Source organism: Medicago sativa, chromosome 5 (genome assembly GCF_051527215.1).
Source record: "Medicago sativa cultivar Bolivia chromosome 5, Bolivia_mono, whole genome shotgun sequence".
NCBI classification, from domain to species: Eukaryota; Viridiplantae; Streptophyta; class Magnoliopsida; order Fabales; family Fabaceae; genus Medicago; species Medicago sativa.
This window is the reverse complement of record NC_140753.1, coordinates 77,386,216-77,411,562: the sequence shown is the minus strand read 5'-3', so window position 1 is coordinate 77,411,562 and position 25,347 is coordinate 77,386,216. Positions and strand designations below refer to the sequence as shown.

Sequence of the window (25,347 nt, the reverse complement as noted above, 5' to 3'; positions counted from 1 at the left end):
AAAAGATATATATTTAAATTAAAATAGATTTTAAGACTAATCCAATTTTTTTATTTTATAGTTTTTCATGAATAATAAATTCTTGTTTCCCTAAAAAAAAAGAATAATAAATGAAACATTTGTTATTACATATTAAAATAAAAACAAATATGTATAAAAAGTATAATCAAAATATCGATGCCAAGAATGTGAGCACCATGAAAAAAGGGTGTTTAGGGGGTGTTCGGATTCTATAATCCGAAAAAATCAAATAGCGCACTCTATTTTTTGAGATTTTCGGATTATAAAATTCGAATTGGTGAAAAACTCATTTTTTTCACCCTATAACAAAGGAAAACACCAGTTCGGATTTTAAAATTTGAATATCTCAAAGACATTTTTGGAAAAGAAAAGGCGCGTGAGAAATGGATAGAGTGGGAAAAGTAATAGTCTTTATTTGCTCCTCGTCTTATTTTTAATCAAACAAATTTTCAAGGATCTGGTTTTTTAGCAATTTTGGGACTAATGGAAATATTGGGCCTAATACAAAAGTCCATCAAACAAAAAAAAACATGAAAATTGCTTTTCTCACATCAAGTTTTGCTTAAAAAGAAACGGAAAATACCATTTTATTCCCACTTGTAGTGAACTACCGTATGGTAGCGAGTTATAGTTAACTACCGCTGAACCAACTGTAGTTGGCTAAGCTGCACTTAAGTGCAGTTCCTGTCAGAGCATCAATTGCGATTTTGCGTGTTTCGGTCGGAAAATAAAAATAATCGAGGCCTATTTAGAATGCCACAGAACTTTGCAGATCCTCTACATGTATTTTTATAGAGGTGTCTGCAAAGTTCTGTAGAATTCTGACTAACTCTCGATTTATTTTGATTTTTCGATCGAAACGCGCAAAATCGCAATTTTTTCCAAAGTGTGCGTCCGGAAAAGTGACCTAGAGGTTGAATTTTTTTCACGATTATTTGCACACATGTTTAGGACATAAAAACAACATCTAGCACAAAACATTGACCTAGAAATCAAATTTTGAGTTGTTTTTTTAGACACCTCTATAAAAATACATATAGAGAGGATCTGCAAAGTTACGTAGTCTTCTGACTAAGTCTTGATTTATTTTGATTTTTCGACCGAAAAGCACAAAATCATAATTTTTTCCATGTGTGCATCTAGAAAAGTGACATAGAGGTTGAATTTTTTCATTATTTTTCGCACGCATGTTTAGGACATAAAAACAACATCTCCAACAAAAAATTATAATTATTCAGCAAAGGACGGATTAAATATGACTTTTTAATGCGCCAAAAACTCAAGAAACCAAAACTTTAAAACATCGACCTAGAAATCGAATTTTGAGCTGTTTTTTTAGACACCTCTATGAAAATACACATAGAGAGGATCTGCAAATTTACGTAACATTCCGACTAAGCCTTAATTTATTTTGAATTTTCGACCGAAACACACAAGATTGCAATTGATGCTTTGGCTGGAACTGCAGCACGAGTAAAAATGATATTTTCCATGTTGTTTTAAAGGAAAACTTGATGTGAGAAAAATAATTTTCAAAAATCAATATTAAATGACAAAAACAAAAGAACATAAAAAGTAGAAAAACAATAAAGTACAAAGACAACAACATTTGTCTTTGGTTACACAATGGCAGTGATGATCTGTGGCCATTTCCAACATTCATCACTTTCCATCTTATCTTCTTCTTCTTCTTCTTCAAGGTTTCATCTTTCCACTTCTCGTTCTTCTGTTTCTTGCTCTATAATGGATACCCAGAAGAAGCAAGGTCGTAGCAAATTTTTGGAATTTCCATATGTTTCAGCACCCCACAAGAATCTCATGCTTGATCTTGTTTCAACAGTAGAAGATCGCTTTGAATCTCATCTTCTTCCTTGTTCACTTCCACCTGATGTTCAATACTATAAGAGCAAGAATGGTACTTCTCAAGTTTCATTGCATATTAGACCAAGCAACACTGATTCCCCTGTAATTTTCCTCCTACTTTTTTCTCTCAAAATTCCATATTTTCATGTTAGAGTATATATTTGGTTGAGAACTAGGTACTTAATTTATTGTTATGTTATTTTATTAGGTTAAGTACACTAAATATTTATCATAGATTATGTTAATGTTTTTAATAAATATTTATCCAAACTCACTTTAGACACTCTATCAACCATGTTTCTCCTCTAAGGTGATTAGTTAGTAAGATTAGAAAAATTAAGAGTTGTGATTTCGACCACTTAATTTGGTTATTTGCATAATACATTAGTTTGTTGTTAATAGTTGATATTAGTAACTTTACTCTCTAAAATTAGTTGCTTACTTTGGAGAATGAAGGACCACTTTAATCAAATTGGCAATGTAGATTTTTATTTTCATTTGAATAATTTTCATTTAATATTGTAGCCTAAGCCTTGATTCACTGGTTGGTAGATGTAATAGTTCCTTAATTGTGATTGTTTGGGTATTTTTTTGCATGTTGTTGAGATTATTTTAATTACTTATTAAGGAAATCATTAACTTATCTATCTAACTATCTACAAATAGGCACTGCAGATAGTTATTTTCTTCATAAATGATTTGTTATTTCAGTGAACTCCCTTATGTTGAAGAAACATAATGTTCATGAGGCCTGTTTGGATTAGCTTATTTGAGCTTGCATACTGGCATAAGCACTTATGAGACTGTTTGATAGAACTTCTGAAAACAACTTATGACTTGTATATAGCTTGTTTTCAGCTTATTTTTCCATTAGTTCTCTAGGATAGCTTTATGAAAACAGCTCATAGCTTATATAAAAATATTTTGATTCCATTGATTGTTTTGTTATATGATAAGTGCTTATGTTATAAGCGTTTAACCAAGTTGTTTATCCAACACATGGTCTAGTTATGGTTTTATTCTGAATTTGTTGTTCACTGTTCATTTTGTTGTTGTTGTATGTCTCAGATAGATTTTGTAATGGGAAGCTGGGTGCATGCTGAGCTACCAACAGGAGGATCATTAGATATAACATCTCTTTCAGCCTATCTTAACAGTTCAAATGATGCACCAAATTTCGTGTTCGAGCTGATCCGAAGCAGTCCAACAATGCTAATTCTTGTTCTTGATTTGCCACCTCGAAAAGACCTTGTTCTTTGGCCAGATTACCTTAAAACTTTCTACGAGGACACTAAACTCGATACACATAGGCAGGCTTTGGAAAAAATTCCAGAGGTTCAACCTTATGTCACTTCTTCGCTTTTCATCCGCAGTGTTGCATCTCCAACCGCTATATTTGTTCGCATTCAGACAGAAAATGATGAAGGAGAGCGAATAGACGAGATCATCAAGAACAATATTGACCCGATTTCAAAGCAAGTGTTGGGGATATGGTTGGATCATTGCGCCTGTTCCGAGAGAGAAGTAGGAGAGGAAGATAAAGCTTATCTGATAAAAAGAGATGGTGTCATTAGAAACAAGACTATTGAGGTTGATCTTGGTTCAAGCTTTCCAAGGTTGTTTGGTCCAGAAGCTGCAAAACAGATATTGGAAGCCATCAAGGAGTATTTTACTGTTTGAGATACAAGTTTATTTGGAATTGTAAATGATAGTTTGTACTTTGAAAGTGTTGTGTGCTTCTGTGACTTCTAAAGAGTTTGTAGTATGAATTAGATATCTGTGTAAGTATTTTACTAGCATTACTAAAGCTTATTAATTGAGTGAGTGATATTTTATTTAATTTCATATGTTTGTTCTGCGATAATTGTTTTGTACGTTTGTTGGTGGTGTTAGAATGGTTAAAATCTTTTTGATTTCCACTTCAAGCATGTATCCCTTACTGAAATGTTATAACAAGAAAGGCATCGTATATTAAAATTTGCGTCAGACCTCGCTTACTTTTGAAGATTATTGGACTGGCTCCGGCCAATCATCATTAAGTTTCTTAACAAGTACATCTATATCACGGTCACCATCATCCAAGCCAAAGGAAACACTATATCACGGTCGCCGTCGTCCAAGACAAAGGAATAAGTTGACTAAGAATTGGAAGAGTAGAAAATATTATCACCACCATAAGTAACCTCAACATCATCACTACATAGACCCAGCTCCTCCACCAAATGAATACCATACATCACCCCGTAGACCATAATCTCTTCATCATTAAATAACATCCAAAAACTGTGAGCCAACTTTTTTTTCCTTCAAAACATTAGTGTTTTGATCCCTTAACTATTTATTTGATTTCACATTGCTCCTTTAACTAGTTTTTGTTTCGTCTGAGTCCCTTAAATATATTTCCGTCAATCAATTTAGTTCATTCCATTATTTTCTCCAAATGTCTATGGTGCACCAAATTTGTAGATGGTCTACCAAAAACCTCATTAAATTTTTTGATGTAAACCATTTGATCTTTTTGTTAAAAATGAAATCATTGGATCTTGCATGTTACTATATCTTATACTGCATCATCACCAACATTTATTTTCCTCTTTTCTTCATCCCCATCTTCATAGACCTTTCATCATATTTATAAAATTAACCCAACAAATTTAAAAATCCAGAAGAATAAAAAAAACTCAAATTCATTCATTCTAATGTTCTTTATTCTTGTTTTCTTTGTCATTCTATAGAAAGAAAAAAAAATAAAAAAATAGGTGTACCATCTATTTTTTTACGAGTGGTTTATCAACCCGATGGATTGTATGGTTAGATAGGTGATTTGTAGGAGTTCCTAATTTTCTTGTTGTGGGTTGTGCTATTTTGCAATTTGTGGGTATAATACCACTTGTACTCTTGTCCATTATCATTATTCAATAAATTTTGCCATTTAAAAAGATTTTTTCTGTCAAATCTCATTAGATTGAATTTGTTTATGTTACTCTTAAATTTGGAGCATATCCACTCCTCATTTTTCAGTTTAATCAAATCCCAAACACAAAACACACTTGGGTAGAAAGAAAAGTATTCCGTGCGTAAATTCTAACTCATGTTGATAATGTCAAAATTGTTAGATTAGACATTTTTACTCAAGGTTGAATCAAAGGCACAAAGATATATGTAAGTTTCAACAATGTTACCAATTCGTATACAAACCAGTGGAAAAAAAGTCATCTCTTAAACTATGATTTTACATGTTTCGTCAAAATCTTTTTGATTCTAATTTCAGCTTAATTTAGAAATTGGTTTCTAAATCAGCCACGAGCCGATATTTTTGCCTAAATCTCACCTTCCATATTTTTTTTTTCTTACATGAGTTTAATGGTGGTGGGTTGACAATTCAAAATGATTTTGCACACACAACCAATAAAAACATTCTGAATTGTCATATAAATTAAAAATATTAATTAATGTGGCAATTCGAAATATTTTAATTGGTTGTATGTAACATTCTGAATTGCCATGTAAATTAAAAATATTAATTGATGTGGCAATTCTAAATATTTTGATTGGTTGTATGTGCAAAATTGTTTTGGACCGTCAACCGACCACCATTAAACTCTTTTTTATATATCTCTCCCTCCATATATTGCTATTATATTATTTTAACTAAAGGAGGTGTATTGGATTAAGATTTTAAGCGATTTTAAAAGACTTTCTTATTATGAAAAAGTCGTGGTATTCAATCAAGACTCTTTGTAACTTAAAAAAAATCTTGTGGTATTCAATCAAGACTCTTTGTCATTTATAAAAGTTTTAGGTATTCAATCAAGATTCTTCATCACTTAAAAAATATTGTGGTATTCAAAATCATTCAAACTTCAAATGATTGTTTAATAAATTGGATTTTGATGGATTTTGTGGGATTTTTTAGTGTAATTTTAGCATGAAAAAGTCTTTCATGAAAACATGAGATTTTTTAGGATCGTAAAAACAACTAAATCCCTGCGTAAAAAACAAAAACACTAAATCCCTTAAAAAAAATCAATTTCTTACGTTCTATTTTTTTTTTAATCTTTGAGCATAGAACTAGCTCAGAAGATGAGCTTAATTTTATCATTGGGCCTGCAGTACTTGCTTGTATATATTGTTGACACAGATGACCAGATGATGATTAACCTGCAAAATAATAAAATGTGAAGTAAAACCTGATGTGTGACTATGTCATTGGACTAAGGTATTATCTGCAAAATTGCGCAACTCCCCCAGAATACAACAATTTTCTCTCAACGGTAAACGTACCAAGGCTATCAATACACGAGAAATACAAAAACAGTAACTCAGGCACTTAGTATTATTTTTGTATAAAATGGAGGAATAAAATGAAGAAGAAAATAACTTCTCAAGTTTATATAAAATAAATCTCTCAAAAAAAAAAGTTTATATAAAATAAAAATGAGTTCATTTATGAAAGAATGTTTTCTCATAACTCTCTGGATGCAAAAACGTGACTCCTCTCTTATAGGCTCCACCTATCACTTATTTTCTTCACAATATAATTAGTTAAATAAATAATTTCTCATAACTCTCTGGATGCAAAAACGTGACTCCTCTCTTATAGGCTCCACCTATCACTTATTTTCTTCACAATATAATTAGTTAAATAAATAATAACACTAACACTAGCAATTGAGAAGTTTAAGGAAACTTACCCATTCCCTCAAAAAAAAAAAAAGGTACCCATGATGAGCAAAAGAATAAGGAAAACTGAATTACTCAATGTAGATACCAAGTCAAACTTAGCACACTTAAAACACATTTAACATAGTTAAGTCTAATAAATATCACCTATCAAATATGTAGAGTAATTCAAAGAAGGTTCCACAAATCATGGTAGAGTGACAATCAAAATAAAATACTACAAATAACTTTTGAAATATTTAAAATATAGTACAACGTACATATTTTCATTACATGCTATGTCTGAAAACCAATTAACAAATTTCAAAAGTTATTACATGCTATGCTATAACCTAAACCTTGCTTAAACAGCGTTTACGATTCTAAGCATGGAGAACACCAAAACTTTGCTGTTTCTGAGTCTCTTGTTGGCCATGGTTGTTTTGATGTCGACTAATGGGGAAGCAAGAGACTTGGCTGAGACTTCCTCAAACTTTACAAGAGGTTAGTTAATTTGCGCCTTGCTTTCAATTATCATGTATTACAATTATTTAATGATCTATTTCTTCGAATTAAACATATATACATCTTACTGTAATAAAGTTTAAATTGATAGTTCATAGGTAGGAGATTTTGGCCGTGTTTACAAAGAAAAAAAAATAGCGAACAAGGAATAAGTTATTAGGGTTTAAAGATTTAGGGTTGATTTAAACATATGCTGTTTACCTCATGGAAGTAGAGGAGATTTCCGCTCTGTTTACTAATATGTCAAAATTAGTAGATAGTGAATAGATTAACTAATAATAGATTAGTTTCTAGTTTCCTCTTAACAAATTTATGGACTACAATAAAATTTGAAAATGAGACCGGACTTTTAAACATTGTGATGACAAAGTTGAGTCTTTCTCATCAAAAGACCTTCGAAAGAACTCGACTTGTTGCAAAGAACCGAGTTGCATTCACATGATTGATTAACTTTTTTATTTTTATTTATAATTGATTAAACTTTTTATGGAGTTAATTAGAAGCATAATGAATGGATGAAATTTATACTATGAAGCCTTCGTTAAATGGAACAAAAATTAAATTTAGGGCCTAAAAGAAATGGGAATTTTTTTTTTTTTATGGTTGATCAATAAATCCGTCTAATTGCTTAACCGATCAAGTCGTAACTTTCGTTAGCCTTTTTTATGTGTAAACTTCGCTCAAGCCATAACTATCAATAGTTTTTTTTTTTAATATATAAATTTGAGCAATTTTGAGGGACCTATTGAACAACAAACTTTTTTCTCGTCGAAAAGTAATCGAAACCCTAAAAGAAGCCACTTTGTTAATGGCCCATGCCGTTTTTTTGTGTGCATAAATCGAGTTTTCTCCGTGTGCAACTGCAGATATTAATCTCTTGAGCTTTATATGACCCAAATGGACGATAACTCTCTTCAAGAGTTTTAACGTTGATACATGACCAACACTGAATTTAAACCCAGGACATTGGTACATGTGTCATCTCATCTTTGATTTCTTGATTAAATTTTGAAATTAAAGTTACTTTGTTTATTCTCTTGATGTAGGGAGGGCACTAGCATATCTTCCTAGAAGAACACTGATTATTGACAAGTGTGACAAGTCTAGTATTCAAATAAATCAAGCTCCAACAACACCACTTCCAAATGGCATTCCCCAATACATAGTTGAGATCGTTAATACATGCCTTAGTGGTTGCAACATCTCTAACATTCATGTTGACTGTGGCAAGTTTAGTTCTGCACGTCTTATAAATCCTACAATATTCAAGCGTCTTATAAATCCTACAATATTCAAGCGTCTCAACTATAGTAATTGTTTGGTTAATAGTGGCAAACCATTTCCTAATGGGAAGGTTATTTCCTTTTCATATGCCAATACTTACCCTTATCCACTATCAGTTTCTTCTGTTGTATGTCATTGATCCTCTCCACATTTTAATTTTTTTTTTGGTACAACTCCACATTTTAATTTAATACTTTGAATTTAGACTAATGGCGTGATTGGATTCACCAATAGTTTCTACTTTTATTTAACTTTTGGAATCAACTTGTTAATTTTTTCTTCGCTTAATACTTGTCGGAAGAGTTATTCACTTGTAAAATATTTTGAGAGAATTTTGTTGGCCCTACTTAACTTGTGAGATTAACCTTTACAGATATACATATATGCATTAATTTATCATTCTCTAAAAAATCACCTATTTAAATTTTTTGAAAGATTTCTTCATTTTCCCTCATATTTTCCACCCCTCAAAGCCTTTCCTTTAATCACTTGAGTTTCATCGCATAGTTACGCTTTGATACATGTTTGATAATTTTTAATCATATCTGATAAAATCACACCATAATATCACGTTTTTTTCTTTCATGTTCTTACCATACATCGACATATTATTTGATAGTGTCTATTTGTAACGTAAGATATATTCTTTTTTATTACATAACGTAAGATATTTTGATTGGAAGGATTCATGTATATCCAAATTTTAAAACCGTGGTGGTCACAATTTTTAAGTTACCATTTTTTTATCTTCATTATGAACAATCACAAACAATTGATGTTGCAGATTCTTTTTTAACAGGAATTGAAGTCGCAGATTACAATTTGAAAGTTGTATTTGTATGTATTAATTCCATACACGATTATTTATTTTATTCCATACATGGAAGTAAGGAAACAAAAACAAATTAAGATATCCTTCATAAAAAATAGATAGTTAAAATATGAAAATCAAAAGGCTTATATTTTATTAATCAACAATATTTGATATTTATTATTTTAATAATGAAAAACAGTTACATTATACTCAATGATCCCATCACCAGTTGTAGCATTAAGAAAATGAGCCCTAATCTGAGCAAAACCAGTGGCCATCCTAAACTTACCTCTTCCTCCGACCACCGTGAGTTCCCTCGTTGGTTCCCTCACCGGATTCCTCGAAAGAACACTAAAGGAGCTTCCATTTAATTCACCAGAGGTGAAAGCATAATCAACATACATAGTAAGTGTCACATCTTCACTTTGGCTTGATGCCACATAAAGACCTTGTGCATTTCCAACCACATTTGATGTTTCTTCAGGACCTTCCCTAAGAGGATTGTCAATTGCAAAAACAGTACCAAACAATGAAGGTTTCTTAGGACTTGTTTGGTTAGAACGTGCCACAACAATTGCACTTGGGTTATTGCCTGTGTGAATGTCAAAGTAGTAGAAATGAAGGTGTGTTACCTTATTTGGTAGTTCATGTGGAACAATATTCTCAGAATGAAAGTATTCACAATGGATCAATTTGATACTAAAGCAGACAAATAGGATCAAAAATGGGGTGAATTTGTTTTTCATACTTCTTCTTCTTTTTGATAATATTTGGTTTGATGCTTTTTTATTTGTGTGGTGATAGTGCAAGTGTATATGAGAATATATACTAGTATTAGCAATTTTTTAATAAAAAAACATTAATATGACTATTAATAAGCAGAAGTGTAAATTAATACTCCATATATATAACTATAAAAGGAAATCTTACTTTTTAGCATGATACATTAGAATTTGTTTGGTATTCAAACTACTGAAATGTATTTTTGGTCTCTTCTTAAAAAAATATCCTAATTACAACAAAGACAATAAATGTTCAGTCAAATCTTTTTCAAAAAAAAAAATTCAGTCAAATCGAATCTAGATTTTTTTCGAATGATTTGTCTTTCGGTGGAGCTCGTTATTGAAAGATGAAGTTAATTGACTTAGAGACGTCTTAGTCAATATTTGTGAATATAGAGGATCCGGATACAAAACCCTAGGAAGAAAATTAAGGAAAATGGGACTATGCCACTGAAAACGACAAATGATGGGAACCCAACCTTTGTGATTGGAGATCCCATGAAGAAGGTTCATATGGGAAAAACAAGTCACTTGTTAGTTATGTTAGCACTGAAATTACTTTGTCCCTTTCCTATAGTGTTATGATTATGAGAAGTGCTAATTAAGTTTAAATTTGAGGGATAAGCTTTAAATGCTTTTAATGATTACCATAAGCCCTTATGGGTGGTGTATGGTTGTAGCATGCACTAGATGGAATCACCTATATGAGTGTCAAGTGGGGCCGCTTGCATGGGACCGTGGCGGGTCTCTAGAGCACTCATGAAAACCAGACACGCGCACGGCCTAAATGCGCAACACAGCGATAACACGAGAATTGTGGGGGTGTGATGTGAGTGGTAGACCTCTAACATACATCAAGTGTCTTTGGTTCATATAGCTTGCTACACCAATTTCACTGTGTGTTAAGTATGTCATTCTAGCACTGGTTCATATAGCTTGCTACACCAGTTTGATGCATCACACTCAAAGGTGACTCAGGCATTATATTTTCTTAATTTAAAACTTTTGAAATATATGGGGGATTGTTGTATTTTTTGGATATTTCAAAAGTACTTGTGTTATTGAAATAATAAAGTATCTTTTCTTTGGCCTTTTTAATTGGAAAATTTAATTTAATTTTGGTAAAATGTTTTATTTTAATGCCTTAATGAAAAGTTGCTAAATGAAATTTGACTTGGTATACAGGTTGCTAACTCATTTTTCATATGCCCATGATTCTAGTTTTTACTTATATACTTATTTGAACGTGTTCCTTTTTATGAGCATCTTTATTCCTTATAATTCTGCCACATTAATATTAGTATTAATATAAAATATACATTGCATAATTTTGGGAAACGGTTATGCGACAAGCTTATATTATAGCAGTTTTAGTTTTGAGATATTTACCTTGAAAACCTTCTACAAAGCTAGTAACAACTCATATTCGCAAGAAAATCTTACTTTCTTTCAATGTTTACGAAGTGCCTGAGTTACCTAGTGTCTGTTTAATTCTCGTGTCCTGATAGCCTCGGTATGATTATCGCCGAGAAGAACCTGTTGTATTCTGGGGGAGTTGCGCAATCTCGCGGATAATTCCTTAGTCCAGTGACATAGTCACGCCTCAGGTTTTACTTCACATATTATTGTTTTGCAGGTTAATCATTTTCCGGTCATCCGCAACAACAAACTCAACCACTGTTGATTAATAAATAATAGTATTGGAATGAAATCTATGACGAGTCCGTTGATAAAAATAAAATAAAAACATATTGCCCGAAATGCCAAAAAATTTGTCCTTGTAAGCTGTAACCCATATTCTTAGATGTCATTTTTAAACAATTGTTTTTATTCATTTTTAGTTGCCATTTTTACAGTTTAATGCTATATTTTATCAATTCTACCCTTATCTCTCATTAATTATATTAGAAATTTTCTATTAACTGATGGATGAAGATTAAAAAAATTTGAAAAGTATCGGTGCCCTTATCGCTCATAAAATAGCAAGCCATATTAATTAAATCTTAGGTGTTACTATGTTTCCTCTATTTTAAATTAAGTGGTCCTTTAACCAAATAAAAAATATTTGAGAAACCAAAACTATATTTAAGAAACCAAAAAGAAAACTTAGATTTTTTGTTTCTGTGCTGGAAGATCTTATTGAAGATGACATTCTGTGATACGTGATGTGGATGGACATCTTCAAGAGGTTCATGTCTTGGGTGTGTGTAACATTTGGTTACCCAATCGTGCAAGGTTCCTTCCTCTTTATTATTTTAGGATAAGTTTCTTCCTTATGTGAGTAATAATTTAGAATCAAATGTATCCATTTGTTGATGGTTATGACTAATGACCAGTTAAGATGCTGGAGTCTTTTACCACTTAGAAACAACCATATGTTGGTATCAAAGTGGTTGTTTGATTATGTTGCTACATTTTCTGTTTTGAAATAATATACTGTAAGAATGTTCAAGCTATATTTTTTAAGTAAATTAAAACACTATTTGTCAATATTAATTGAAAAACATCTTTAAAGATTAAAAAAATTGTTTGAAACTTTTACTGACATGTTTTAAAGGGATGTATGATGACAACAATGGTAAAAAAGGACTTAGACAACGATTATGAAGGATGGCATGTGGGAATATGATGGTGAAAGTTTTCTGGGTGACAATATGGGAGAGGATTATTTCGACGATCATCTGTTGAAACCATCCACTAGGCTTACGCTGTAAGAGGAGAAGTTGCAAACTTGCAGTTACCAGTCCACGATGCACACAGTGCCAGCGTTGCAGGAGCTGAACTGCTGGTGTCATTGCAAGGGAGACGACCACTGCAGTCGCCCTTAGTGCAGGTGAAGCGGTTGCCGACGGCACATGGGCAGCCTTGTGAGAGTGCGGAGTTTGAAGCTGCCGCTGGAGCACATAGGAATGGTGGTGGGTGGCAATATGACACTAGAGATTCTTTTAGAAACACTGCAAGGGACTCTTTGAATATGCTGTGTGTGCACCTCAAATCTTGGATTAATTAGCAAGTTTGAGGAACACCAAAGCTTTACAATAAATTGAAAAAGGTTACAAATCACATTCTGCCTGAACAAACTTATAAATACTTCATATCCTGAGGCTAAGGTTTCTTATATGTACAGATTAAGCTAATAGGCAGATTATAAATGCCATAGCCAATAATAATATTCCACAATTAGTAAAGCACACAAATTCACATTAACGATTGAGCTCCCATTCGTTCCCTGCAAGTCCAATAATGATTGGTCAAAATAACAGCAGAAGCATCAAAAAACATGAAGCTGATAAAAATGTAAATATGTTAAGCTTAAGAAAACTGACCTAAATAATAATAACACAGACAAAGTTGATTCCTCCTATGTCAATTGTTTGTAGCAGTTATATGCGATAGTGACCGATACAGCAGCACAGACAACAGCAAGAGCAGCATAAGTATCTTCTTGCTCCCAGCCATCAAGCCATGCTGTCATAGATTGAAACCTGCATGAAGCTCCTTTCCCGCTGTTGATTCGAGAAACCGCCGCCTTGCTGATCTTATTATTATCAGCTGAAAGCTTTGCCTCGGTCTCGATGACATCGGAGCTAATTCTCATATCCACTGACGCCTGACTCTGACAAAAGGAAGAGTTTCCATTTTCTTGGCAGCAGCTCACTCCATTTGGTTGGCAGCAGCTCGTGAAATTGTCTAGAGATCCATTCAGTACAGGGTTTTCTTCTAGATCCCCTATGCAACTCAGCAGAAGCCTTTGTTCTTGCTTTTGTATTTGTTCATCTTCTGATAATCCCATCTGACCCCTGATGGAAATATTCAAAGAAGTAAACAATGAATACAAGTTAGAGTATGATCCAGGGACATATGATCGACAATATCTTAAATCATCACCCAAATACATATTAAGCAATATATTGGTTATCAGTGTCTTCCGATGCCGCGAGTTGTATCTTAATTCGATATGAAACTCTAGTGTATATCTATTTTGAATATGAATCTTATCTTAAATCTGATTCATAATGATTAATCCCAATCACAATCCCAATTCATTATGATATATCTCAATTCACTCTGATGAATCCTGATACACTCTAATGAATCACTACCTAAACTTGGTGTAGCCAACCACATTTTTTGACAACTTTGTATTGACACCTACTTTTCTTTTGACATTTGATTCATAACTTGAATTATTTTTGGCTTAGTAGATGATATGTCAGCTTATAATTGTGCTTATGTTACTAGTCTTTACTTAAAAGTATTGTAATTTTATTGGTGACATGTCTTATGATTCATAATAAGATTCAACTCACAATTCAGAAAATAGGAATCCCGAATTACAATTTGAGTCTTGATTTGATGACCATGAGTGATACCATGGTAGTTGAGTAGTAGCAGCTTAAATTAATCCCTTGAAGAGGATAACATGTAATAGAAAAAATAAATAGCCAACAACTATAAAGCACGGACAGGGACACCGAACACGACATGTCGACACCAATAATAATTTAAGAAAATGACATAAATCAATGTAATCCTATGTGTCGGTGTCAGACACCGACGCGTGTCCAACACCGGGACACCCTACTCCGAAGATTGTCTGTGCTTCATTGCCAACAAAAAAACTTGCGGGTAAGTAATGCATATGGAGCAAACTAGTCATATCATACCATCAGCTAAAGACAAAGGGTACGGCCATGACAGTTGTTGCCTGAACACAATTTCAATTTGAAAATATGGAAACCAAAGTTGACTTATGGATATTTTATTCCAATTCAGATTAAAAAAAAACATATATCAAACAAGTAGCAGTAAAAAGGGCAAATAGGTCTATAAGCCAAGAGACCCTTTTTGAAATGCAAATATTTTCTAAAACTTAAGGATTGTCCCTTATTAAATGAATTATGAACCCTCGAGGATTGAGAGAATCTTGACTGTCTTAAACTTAAAATTAATTTCTGAGAAAACATCAAACCTTGCTAGTTAACTCTTCTCAAGTATTAACCTTTCATTTTCTTCAGAACTTCTACTTTTTTGACTTGAAAATGACAATAAGCCGTATTAATATAACTAAAACTAGCTTGTGATCCCACAAATAAGCAAAATGCCAGCAGCAGAGAGCGGCCAGGTGTGTCATTTAGAGGATGAAAAGCCTGATAACATAAAGAATTATGAAAAATAATCACCTCCATAATGAGTCTATAATCTCCCCTTTCATGATATGTTGTTGAAGCAATAAAGGTACATCCTCCGGAGCAACATATCCATACCTGGTTATATCAGTTGAATAGAATATAGGTCAGACAAATAATCAATATGGTAAACAACGGTATTTCAACATTTAAACTAATAAACAGAAAGTTATTGAGAAATAAGAATTTTGATAACCGAGCAGGTTTTATCCTTACCAGTGTCCAGTGACTTCTCCATTCATGCTTGATCCAAATATAATGACATTTCCTGCATACTTATGTCCCCCAATGTGCGAGCACGGGCTAACAAATACTTTACCTTGTAGACCATGATACTCTATTTCTTCCCTGAATCTATTAACCAAAACAGGTCCACAAACCCCACATCTGCGATCACGTGATCCATGTGAACACACAAAAACATACGAACCTTTCAAACTTTCAGGTGTTCCAGGTAGCCACTCTCCATTCTTCACAAGAACTTCTTCAACAAAAGTTTCGACATCAAAATGTGTCAATCTCCTGCCATATTAACATTTTGCAGTCAACAAAAGAAAAACCTTCACAAATGAATCAAATATTGCAAAACAAAGCTCACACTAACCTGTATCTGATCATGTCAGGAAATATTAACACATCCCCATTAGATGTTTCAGTCCCATCATGACCCTCACATATCGTTAACCGGGTCTAGCAAAGAAACAAACAAGTCACAAATTTCATAACCAAAATCAATTGCCACATTTTCGCAATACAATCAATTAGCACTAAACAGATGATACAGCTAACTTAAAAAGTTATAACCTCGCTATCAAAAAAACCTTGACACCAACAATTTAAGTGGATCATTCATGATTCATCACCCCACAATATTTAACCCAAAAGCTTAAATTTTTACAAGTTCATAACTGACAAATCACCATAACCACATAACCTTGTAAAAAATCAATTAGCACATTTTCACAACACATTCAATTAGGCACTTTACAGATCATATAGTACTTAACTTTAAAGTTTTTTTAATTTTTTTAGAGAAACTTTAAAGTTCAAACCTCACAAATTTCAAGTGGATTATTCATTCATAAATCATAATTCATTACCCTACAAAACAAACAACCCAAAAGCTTAATTTTTTACAAGTTTATAACCAATAAATAATCTAAAAATCACAAAATCAATTAGCTCATTTTCACAACACATTCAATTAAGCACTAAACAGATCATACAATTAACTTAAAAAGTCAAAACTTCAATAATTCCAAGTGTATCATTCATTCATAATTCATGACCCTGCAAAACAAACAACCAAAAAGCTTGAATTTTTACAACTTAAGAACCAATCAATCACGATAAACTCACAAAATCAATTAACACATTTTCACAACTCTTTCAATTAAGCACTTAACAAACCATATAGTTCTTAACTCAAAAGTTAAAACCTCATTAATTTCAAGTGGATTATTCATTCATAATTCATCACCAAAAAAAAATATAAACCAAAAGCTTAGTTTTTTTACAAGTTTATAACCAATCAATCACCATAAACTCACAAAGAAAATCACAAAATCAATTAGCACATTTTCACAACACATCCAACTAGCATTAATTTCACATCATACAGTTAACTTGTTAAAACCTCACTAATATCATTCATTTATAATTCATCACCCCACAAAGCAAACAACCCAAAAGCTTAATTTTTTTTTTTTTGAACAATCCAAAAGCTTAAATTTTTACAACTTAAAAACCAATCAATCACCATAAACATCCAAAAAATCACAAAACAATTAGCACATTTCACAATACATTCAATTAAACACTAAACAGATCATGCAATTACCTTCATTCATTCATCACCCCAGAAAACCAACAACCCAAAAGCTTAAATTTTTACAACTTAAAAACCAATCAACCACCAAAAAATCACAAAATCAACACAGATTAACAACAAATCAAAAGCACAAATAAATGTTTCAAAAATCAAAGAACTTTTACTACCTCCTTCTTCATATGATTCTTCCTAGCTTTAACAGCAGCATAAAGCAACCTAGGCAAGCGATCAAACTCAGCAGCTTCAATCCTAGGAGGCCAAAACCTGGGATTCTTATAACAAAGAAACACGTGTCGTTCGTACAACTCAACAGTACCAACAAGAGAACTTTGTCGAAAATCAGGTCTTGAGAATCCAAACTCAACATCAGCAACATCACCAGATGAAAGAACACCATCGTTCTGGAAACTTCCAGAAGCGCTTCTTGGGTCGGTGAGGTAACTATCGAGTGTGTCAGAGACGGTGATTGGTGAGGAATGAGAGGAAGATGATGGGATTGTGAATGTTAAGGGTTCTTCTCTTTCTCTGTTGTTGTTACCCATCATTGTTTGTTTGAGAGAGTGAAAATGGAGAACAAGAATGAAAGTGAGTGTGTTCAGTGTGTGTGTGTGTTTTTTTTTCTGTTACTGTTTCGAGGGGTTTGATGATGTTGTTGGAAGAAGAGAGACTGTGTTCCTGTGTTATAGAGACTATGATATGACTGCTTTGTGGTATTGTGAGAGTTGTAAGAACTCATCAATGATTTGATAAGTCTAAAGTTAATTTGGAGTTCGATGGAAAAAAATCTTCGGATAATTTTTAATTTTGATAATTTTAGTGTATTTACTTAAAATAAATTATTTTGATAAGAAAATGAATAGTTTGGATATAGATAGAGACAAAACCATCAAATTTAAAGTTACTCAAGTTGAACCCTCTATCATGAGCTATATTCCACCCATGATTGAACTTAGGTTCTCTAGAATAATCTACTTTTTGTGGAACTAGATCGCCGACCCGTGCGCCGCACGGGTCTTATGCGCTTTAATATGTTGATACTCGCTAAAATGTAATATTTTGGAATGGAACTTAAATAATTAAACTACGTAAAGAACAATTATCAAAGTCACAAAATGTATCGTTTGGTCAAATATCATATCACCAACCAAGAATGTTACAACAAAATACATAATAGGAGGTATTACACATTTCGAAATACTTCTTCATACACGACGTTAGACGGGGGTACACGGGAAACTTTAGTGACCGGAGGGTGTATTAATTAAATCAAATACATAATAAATACAAAATAAATCTCAAATCCCAGTAAACGCAATTACAATGAATATATTTCTTCATTAAGGAATTTTATATAATAATCACATATGAGAAAATCAAATACATAATAATCAAATACTTATGACCTGGAAAAGAATTTTATATGGCTTTAAGTCTTTGGAAAACGTTTGGGACAATATTTATTTATTCCGTAGATTAACATGATACAAACACATTCCAACTACCAAAAAAATATTCAAACATGCCCACTGTACCATTAATCACATATGGGAATGTGAACAGCCGCAATCATTTATTTTCCTAGTGTTTACCACTAAACAGAAGATAAAAATTATTGCTTAAGTTTTTTTTTTTTTAAGAATTAAGAAAAAAAAGAAGAGTGACTCTACAGGTTAATTATTGCTTAAGTTTTTTTTTTTTTAAGTGCATTATGCCTATAAACTAAAGTTTAAATTAGGACGTCTTTTCAGCAACAACACAATGTCATTGGTTTTACACATACAAAGATATAAACAACTTCTAATATTAAGGTTTAATAACTTTGCTGAAAATTGTATCAGTTTTTGTTTGTCCACAATCATTACCAAACGTATCCATGAATAATAATATTTAGAAACTTATCCATGTTCTATATGCACTTGTTTCTTTATACATTCCACTAAACAATTATGTGAACAAACCATTAAACAATTAACTTAGATAAGTAGCATTGATCTGCTCACATGTTGGGGTATTGCTCTCAAGATATTGTTAATTAGCATTCTGTGGGTAAACAAAAGTTCAAGCATACAAAAGGCATTGATCATGATTAGTTTAATTATACACGTATCAATGTATTACCCACAATTAAACATTACATGTAATACGATGATTACTTCTTTTATCTTGAAAAAACGCAAAGGAAAATATAATAAGCCGGTATTGCTTTACTCTTGAGTCTCAAATGTCATTAGAGGTATAACACATAGGTAATATAATAGCACAAACCAATTCATTTCTGGATTTTATTGATGAAAAAGATTTTTATCAATGGCCAAATTATATATGCTGGGATTACGTAATATGCAGGCAAGATTATATAAAACAACAAAGAAAACAGCGAGGCTGGATTAAAGCAAAACAAACACTTCATTTCATTGAATTTTAGCGATAACTGATAGATGCCATAACTCATAAACGATTGACAGAAAATGGGTTGTTAAAAACGAAACAATTTTAAAACATCAAAGGACCTGAGACATCAACAGAAGGAAACAACAATCAGAGGTGGGGGAATATGTTGTTATAAAACGAAAAAAGATGGGAGATTGAAAATGTTAAGATCAAGCAATGAAACGACAGCAACATCTCAATGTTACGTCCAGCCGTGGGAGATTGAAAATAGCGTTGAGATTAAGAGGCAGAAAGGAAGTTGAATATAGGATGCATTCTACATATTCCATGCATATCTATATATAGAGGCGTCTGGAAGAGATAAGTGTGAAGAGTTTAAAGTTGCCTATTTTCCATGTGGCCATTAAATGGATTGTATTGACTGCATTTAGGATACCAAGCATACAGAATTTTAGCGATATCTGTTGAATTTTGCATGGAGTATGCCAACGGTTGATAGTATTAGCCAAAGGAATACATTGAAAATGATAAAACATTCAGACCATAATTAATCAATTTCGAAATTCAAATTGTGAATAGAATAAGAGGGAAAAAGATTAGGGTTGCCTAATTAACATTTAATGCATGAGTATTAGAGGGAAAAATTAGGTTAAGTGATTAGCTAGACCTAATAAGCTTTAAGAGTAAGTGATTTATTAACCATTTGAATTCAATTGTTTGGTTAGTCTTATATTCAATCTAAATCAATTAATAGCATGTTTGTTGAAGCGGTAGATTCATCAGCGGTGGAAAACCACGTTGGAGGAGAAGCTTGCTTTTGCAGATTCTTTTAATCACGGTGAAAAATGCATCGGGACGCGCAAACGATGCTCCAGCCGTGAATCCAAACATAAGCTAAGTGTATATTTGGTTTGGCTAAAATTGATTTTAAAGATGTGTAATTGATTTTTGACATGTTATGATTATTTTTTGATATAATTGATTTTCCTCAAGAATGAACTAAATTTGAAGCTCTTGATTGTATAAGACCAAAAACCGTTCGATAGCATAAGAATTTGTCCTCTATTGTTCTACGTTGTATTGTGATGTTCTATCCTGTATTGTTTTGCTAAGTGCTTACTTTTTAGCAGATCAAACACGCATATAGTGTTTGAAATTTTTTAGACTTTTTAATATAAGTTTGTTAAAAGAAAAAACATAGGTGCTCGTATAGTAATGTATGCTTCGGGTATAAGAATGTACTATCTAAATTCTAAAAGCCTTATGTTCGATTGTTTGAGTTGAGATACTAACCATTCATATGTACTAGAATTGCTTTTGGCACTGTAGAGAATTGATTTTGGACTAGAATTGCTTCTCAGAAGCCAAACCAAACAGGCCCTAAGCTCCCTTCTCGATTGAGCCGGATATCAAGTTTAAAAGATTTGTTAAAAAAAAATATCAAACCGATTGATTGATCAAATCAACAAATTCTTTATCAATTGTATTTTTTTTAATCCTTTTCTTTTTTCTTCAGTCTACCAAAATCACTTTCTTCCAAAAATAAAATGCAACATTCCCGGTATTGGGTCGGTTATGGGTCAAATGACACGTGTCATTCAGATATTACCTAATTGCGCCGACCAAAGGAGCCTTTTTCATAATTTTCCTACTGCTATGTTTTATCGTGATTAATTTAAGAAATAAATTTGTATTATTTGACTTTTTTTAACAATATTATTTTACTGTTTGTCCACAAAAAATAATATTATTTGACTGAAATTGTTTTAAATGTTGGATTGAGTTTCTTTTTTATTCTTTCAAACACTACTTTTAATTTATTGTTTTAGTGGAACTTGTAAATATCAGGAAGCGGATTCAGTGACTTTGGCACTTGGTAACTTTGTGACTTTGACCAATAAAATTTTGACACATGACAAAATCTTTTAAAACCAGCTTTTACAAAAAACGACTTAGAAGGTTAAGAATATATAAAATAAATCCAAAAGGAAAAATGATTTTACTACCATTTATTTTAGATCCAAATTATCAAGATATTATTCAGGTGAAAGCACAAATTAAATGGTGCGAAGAAACAGCTCGATATTATCTAAAAGAAGATTTTGATTATTTTCTCTTTAAAGAAAATATAGAATTAGCTGATTCGTTAAGAAAAAATCTTCAAAAACTAGCCAAATAAATCATGGATGGTCTTATTAATCCATTTGGAAAAATAATACCTCAACCATTTATATTAGAACCTAATTATAATAATATAATTAGAATGAGAAACCAAATTAATTGGTTAAGAGAAACGGCATATTGGTTCCTAATATTTGAAGATAATTACACTACATACTGGGAGTATGAAAATTTTGCAAATCTTTTAAGCCTTAAAATACAAAAGTTTATACATGGCTAGTAAAGGTGTAAGTGAAAATATACAAGATATTTTTGAAAATCTAACAGTACTTCAGAAACAGTTAGATAAAATAGTAGAAGTTCTACTAGAAAAAGAGTTTGAAGAAAAACTCAATGAAAAATTATCTAACTTAGAAGAAAACCAAAAATTGTTAGATGAGAAACTTTGTGTTAAAATAGATGATTTGATCGATCTATTAAAACTCTTACCCATAAGAGATAAATGTCTAACCCTAGAAGAATTACAAACTTTTGTCAAAAAAGAAGGGGGAGATATGGTAGAAATTTCAGAAAATATTGAAAAATCAGGAAAAGAAATTAACTTTTTCGCGCCGTTACCCTAATATGGACGAAACAGAAGAAGAGATAGCTAACCAGCTAAATGAATTACAAACATTAATGGCTTCCCTAGACATTAATAGAAAAAACCAAATAACCGAAGAATCTGATGATGAAAACAAGTTTGTTTACGACTTTGGATCAGAAAGTTCTTTCAGTATGGAAGAAGAACCACAAGTAGGGCTTGTGAAAACCAATGAGCAACCAGAGTCATCAGAAATGGGACGTAAAAGAGGACGTCAAGAGGATAGTGAAAGATTTATTGATCAACAAATCATTCAAAATAAAATGGATGAAAGAAAATTCAAACAAATACCATCTAAATATATACCTACAATAAATCGTCACAAAGAAGATAATGTTTTAAACATTGATTGTAGTGAAGATACTAAAAAGGAACTAAGAAGTTGGTACCATGATCACATGGTAACAATCCAATTAGACCCTACACTTGGGAAACTAAGTCCAAAGAGTATTTTCAACTACTTAAAAACTAAAACCATAGGTAATGCTTGGAGTTTTATGTCTGAACAATCAGACTCAGAACTTCCATCAACAACCGAAGAAGTAATAAATCATGTTTATTCAATTCTAAAAAAAGAATTCGTAGGCTTTGATGCACCAGAAGCAGAAGCAGACCTAATGAATACAAACATCCATAGGATCTTTAATCTAAGAATTTGTGATATGTGTTATGTTGAACCATTTATATGTGAATTTAGCAAATACTATTATGCAATATCTCCACAAAAGAGATTACAATATAATCTTTTAGGATTATTCTACAATAAACTTCCATCATCTGTTGGAACAATAATGGAAAAAATAATCCAAGAACACTTAGAGGTAGTCGTAGGACTAGACGATACTCTAGGAACAAGAATAACTGCTTTAAGAAAATGGATATCCGAAAAATGCATGGAAAAAACTGCTAAAAGAGAAGCAAAAATAAATGTTTGCTGTGATAGAATTCAAAACAAAGTAGGAAACTATGGTTGTAGTAAACCTAGAAGAAAGAAAAAGAAAAAAGTTTTTAGAAAAATTGATCGTTCTGAATATAGAAGGAAAAAGAAATTTCCAAAAAAATTCAATAAACAAAAATATTTTAGGAGAAATAAAAAATATCCTAAAAAGAATTCATGTCCTAAAGGAAAGAAAACATGCACATGTTGGTTGTGTAATGAAGAAGGACATTATGCAAATGAATGTCCTAAAAAGAAAGATTCTAAAAAAGAAACCTTGAAATTAATTTGGGAAGTAGGTTTTGAACCAATAGAATCAGATATAGATTCTGACGAAAGTAGTATTTTTGAATATACTACCGAAGAAGAAATTGAAGAATGAGTAGAAAAATTTTAAAAAATGGAAATCCTAATGCAACATTTATCCAGGTAACACTGAATAAAAAGAAAATTATGGGTTACATTGATACGGGTGCTACTTTATATTTTGGTAGAAAATCCATAATTAAGGAAGGATGGATTAGACTACAAAAACCAAAAGAAATTATCTTTGCTGATAAGAAAAAACACCAAATATGGTTTGTTCTAAAACATGTTTTTATTAAAATTGAACATAGATACTTCTATGTAAAATCAATTTATGAACATGACTCTGGAATAGATTTGATAATAGGAAATAACTTTTTAAAGTTATATAATCCTTTTATTCAAAAAACTGACACTATAACATTAAATTGGTTTGATGTCAATAATCCAAAAGAAAGTGAATTTGTTACAACAAACATTATAACAAAAAATGAAATTTTAAAGGCAATTTCAGAAAATCTTAACATACTTAGATGTATGTGGGATAAAAGAAAGTTTTACTTAACAACTGAACAAAATCTAGAACATCATCTAGATCAAGTTTGTTCTGAAAATCCATTAGATACTATAATAAATAAAATACAAGATTTAATTGTTATAAAACTTAAGGATCCTAAAAAGGAAGTTAAAGCACTATACAAAATCCCTTATTCATGAGAAGATAAGGAAGAATTTAAAAAAGAAATAACAGAACTATTAGAGAAAGGATTAATAAGTCCTTCAATTAGTCCACATTCAGCGCCAGCTTTTTATGTCAGAAAACATAATGAGATAAAAAGAGGAAAAGCTCGAATGGTGATTAATTATAAAAAACTTAATGAGGCAACTATAAGTGACTCATATAAGTTACCAAGAAAAGATTACGTTTTTGAAAAAATAAGAGGATGTAATTGGTTTTCATCTTTAGATGCAAAATCTGGATATTGGCAGTTAAGGTTATCAGAAGAAACTAAACCTTTAACAGCTTTCAGTTGCCCAGAAGGACATTTTGAATGGAATGTTTTACCATTTGGTTTAAAACAAGCACCGTCAATATATCAAAGATTTATGGACAATACTCTTAAAGGTCTTGATCATATTTGTTTTGTATATATCGATGACATATTAATATTTACTAAAGGAAGTAAAGAACAACATATCAAAGATGTTACTACTGTTTTAAACAGAATAAAAGATAGAGGAATTGTTCTATCTAGAAAAAAGTCAATACTTTTGAAACAAGAAATCGAATTCCTTGGTCTTATCATAAGAGAAGGAGGAAAACTCGATTTATCACCGCATGTTCAAGAAAAAATTTTACTTTTTCCCGATCAATTAGCGGATAGAAAACAAATCCAAAGATTTTTGGGATGTTTAAATTATATTGCTAATGAAGGATTTCTCCAAGATTTAGCAAATGATAGAAAAGTTTTACAGAAGAAGATATCTGAAAAAGTGTCATGGTCATGGACACAAAAAGATACTGAGGCTGTAAAATCTTTAAAAGAAAAATTAAAAGTTTTACCACAACTATACAACCCAACAGAAAATGATTTTTTGGTTGTAAATGTTGATGCAAATCAGTTTACATGGGCCGGAGTCATGAGAGCTCTACCTAATGGTAAACAAAAATTGGGATTAAACCTCAATGGATATGTTGAGGATGAAACCCCACAACAATCCTATACCATTGTGGGCGCAACCCCACAGTTAAAATCAGATATCCCTAATGGGCGATCAGATAAAACATCAGTTTCAACTGATTCAAAACTTGATTATTCAAGCAATAACATCCGAATTAAGGATAAAGATCTTGTCTTATGCAAGTATGTTTCAGGTTCTTTTAAAGATGCTGAAACAAGATATCATATCAATGAGAAAGAAACTCTTTCTTGTTTAAATGTTTTAGAAAAATGGAGAATGGATTTAATTCCATCAA

The 25,347-nt window shown here is 31.8% G+C and overlaps 2 protein-coding genes and 1 pseudogene across 3 annotated transcripts; 1 reads left to right on the top strand and 2 right to left on the bottom strand.

The window, feature by feature from the left end:
• The first annotated feature begins 1,625 nt into the window (after positions 1-1,625).
• Positions 1,626-3,724, top strand: ACD2 (accelerated cell death 2 (ACD2)). The gene is made up of 2 exons (XM_085710222.1): positions 1,626-1,986; positions 2,953-3,724. Exons 1-2 carry the CDS (start codon positions 1,648-1,650, stop codon positions 3,562-3,564), a joined length of 951 nt encoding a protein of 316 aa, XP_085566348.1. The 5' UTR covers positions 1,626-1,647; the 3' UTR covers positions 3,565-3,724.
• A 5,571-nt stretch (positions 3,725-9,295) lies between these two features.
• Positions 9,296-10,098, bottom strand: LOC146925249 (dirigent protein 4 pseudogene; annotated as a pseudogene). Its single transcript, XR_015010453.1, has one exon. The product of XR_015010453.1 is annotated as a dirigent protein 4 pseudogene (transcript).
• A 2,796-nt stretch (positions 10,099-12,894) lies between these two features.
• LOC146925248 (Sucrase/ferredoxin-like family protein) lies at positions 12,895-17,688 on the bottom strand. The gene is made up of 6 exons (XM_085710218.1): positions 17,139-17,688; positions 15,745-15,830; positions 15,357-15,662; positions 15,135-15,218; positions 13,278-13,751; positions 12,895-13,180 (listed from the first exon to the last, which is right to left on the bottom strand). Exons 1-5 carry the CDS (start codon positions 17,514-17,516, stop codon positions 13,313-13,315), a joined length of 1,293 nt encoding a protein of 430 aa, XP_085566344.1. The 5' UTR covers positions 17,517-17,688; the 3' UTR covers positions 12,895-13,180; positions 13,278-13,312.
• Between the last annotated feature and the right edge of the window lie 7,659 nt (positions 17,689-25,347).

Coding starts and splice junctions, on each gene's coding strand:
- ACD2 (XM_085710222.1), top strand. CDS start 1,648: ATGGCAGTGATGATCTGTGGCCATTTCCAACATTCATCACTTTCCATC. Junction 1,987..2,952: donor CAAGCAACACTGATTCCCCT/GTAATTTTCCTC, acceptor TGTATGTCTCAG/ATAGATTTTGTAATGGGAAG.
- LOC146925248 (XM_085710218.1), bottom strand. CDS start 17,516: ATGATGGGTAACAACAACAGAGAAAGAGAAGAACCCTTAACATTCACA. Junction 15,663..15,744: donor CCTGACATGATCAGATACAG/GTTAGTGTGAGC, acceptor TTAATATGGCAG/GAGATTGACACATTTTGATG. Junction 13,752..15,134: donor ATTATAGACTCATTATGGAG/GTGATTATTTTT, acceptor TATTTCCATCAG/GGGTCAGATGGGATTATCAG.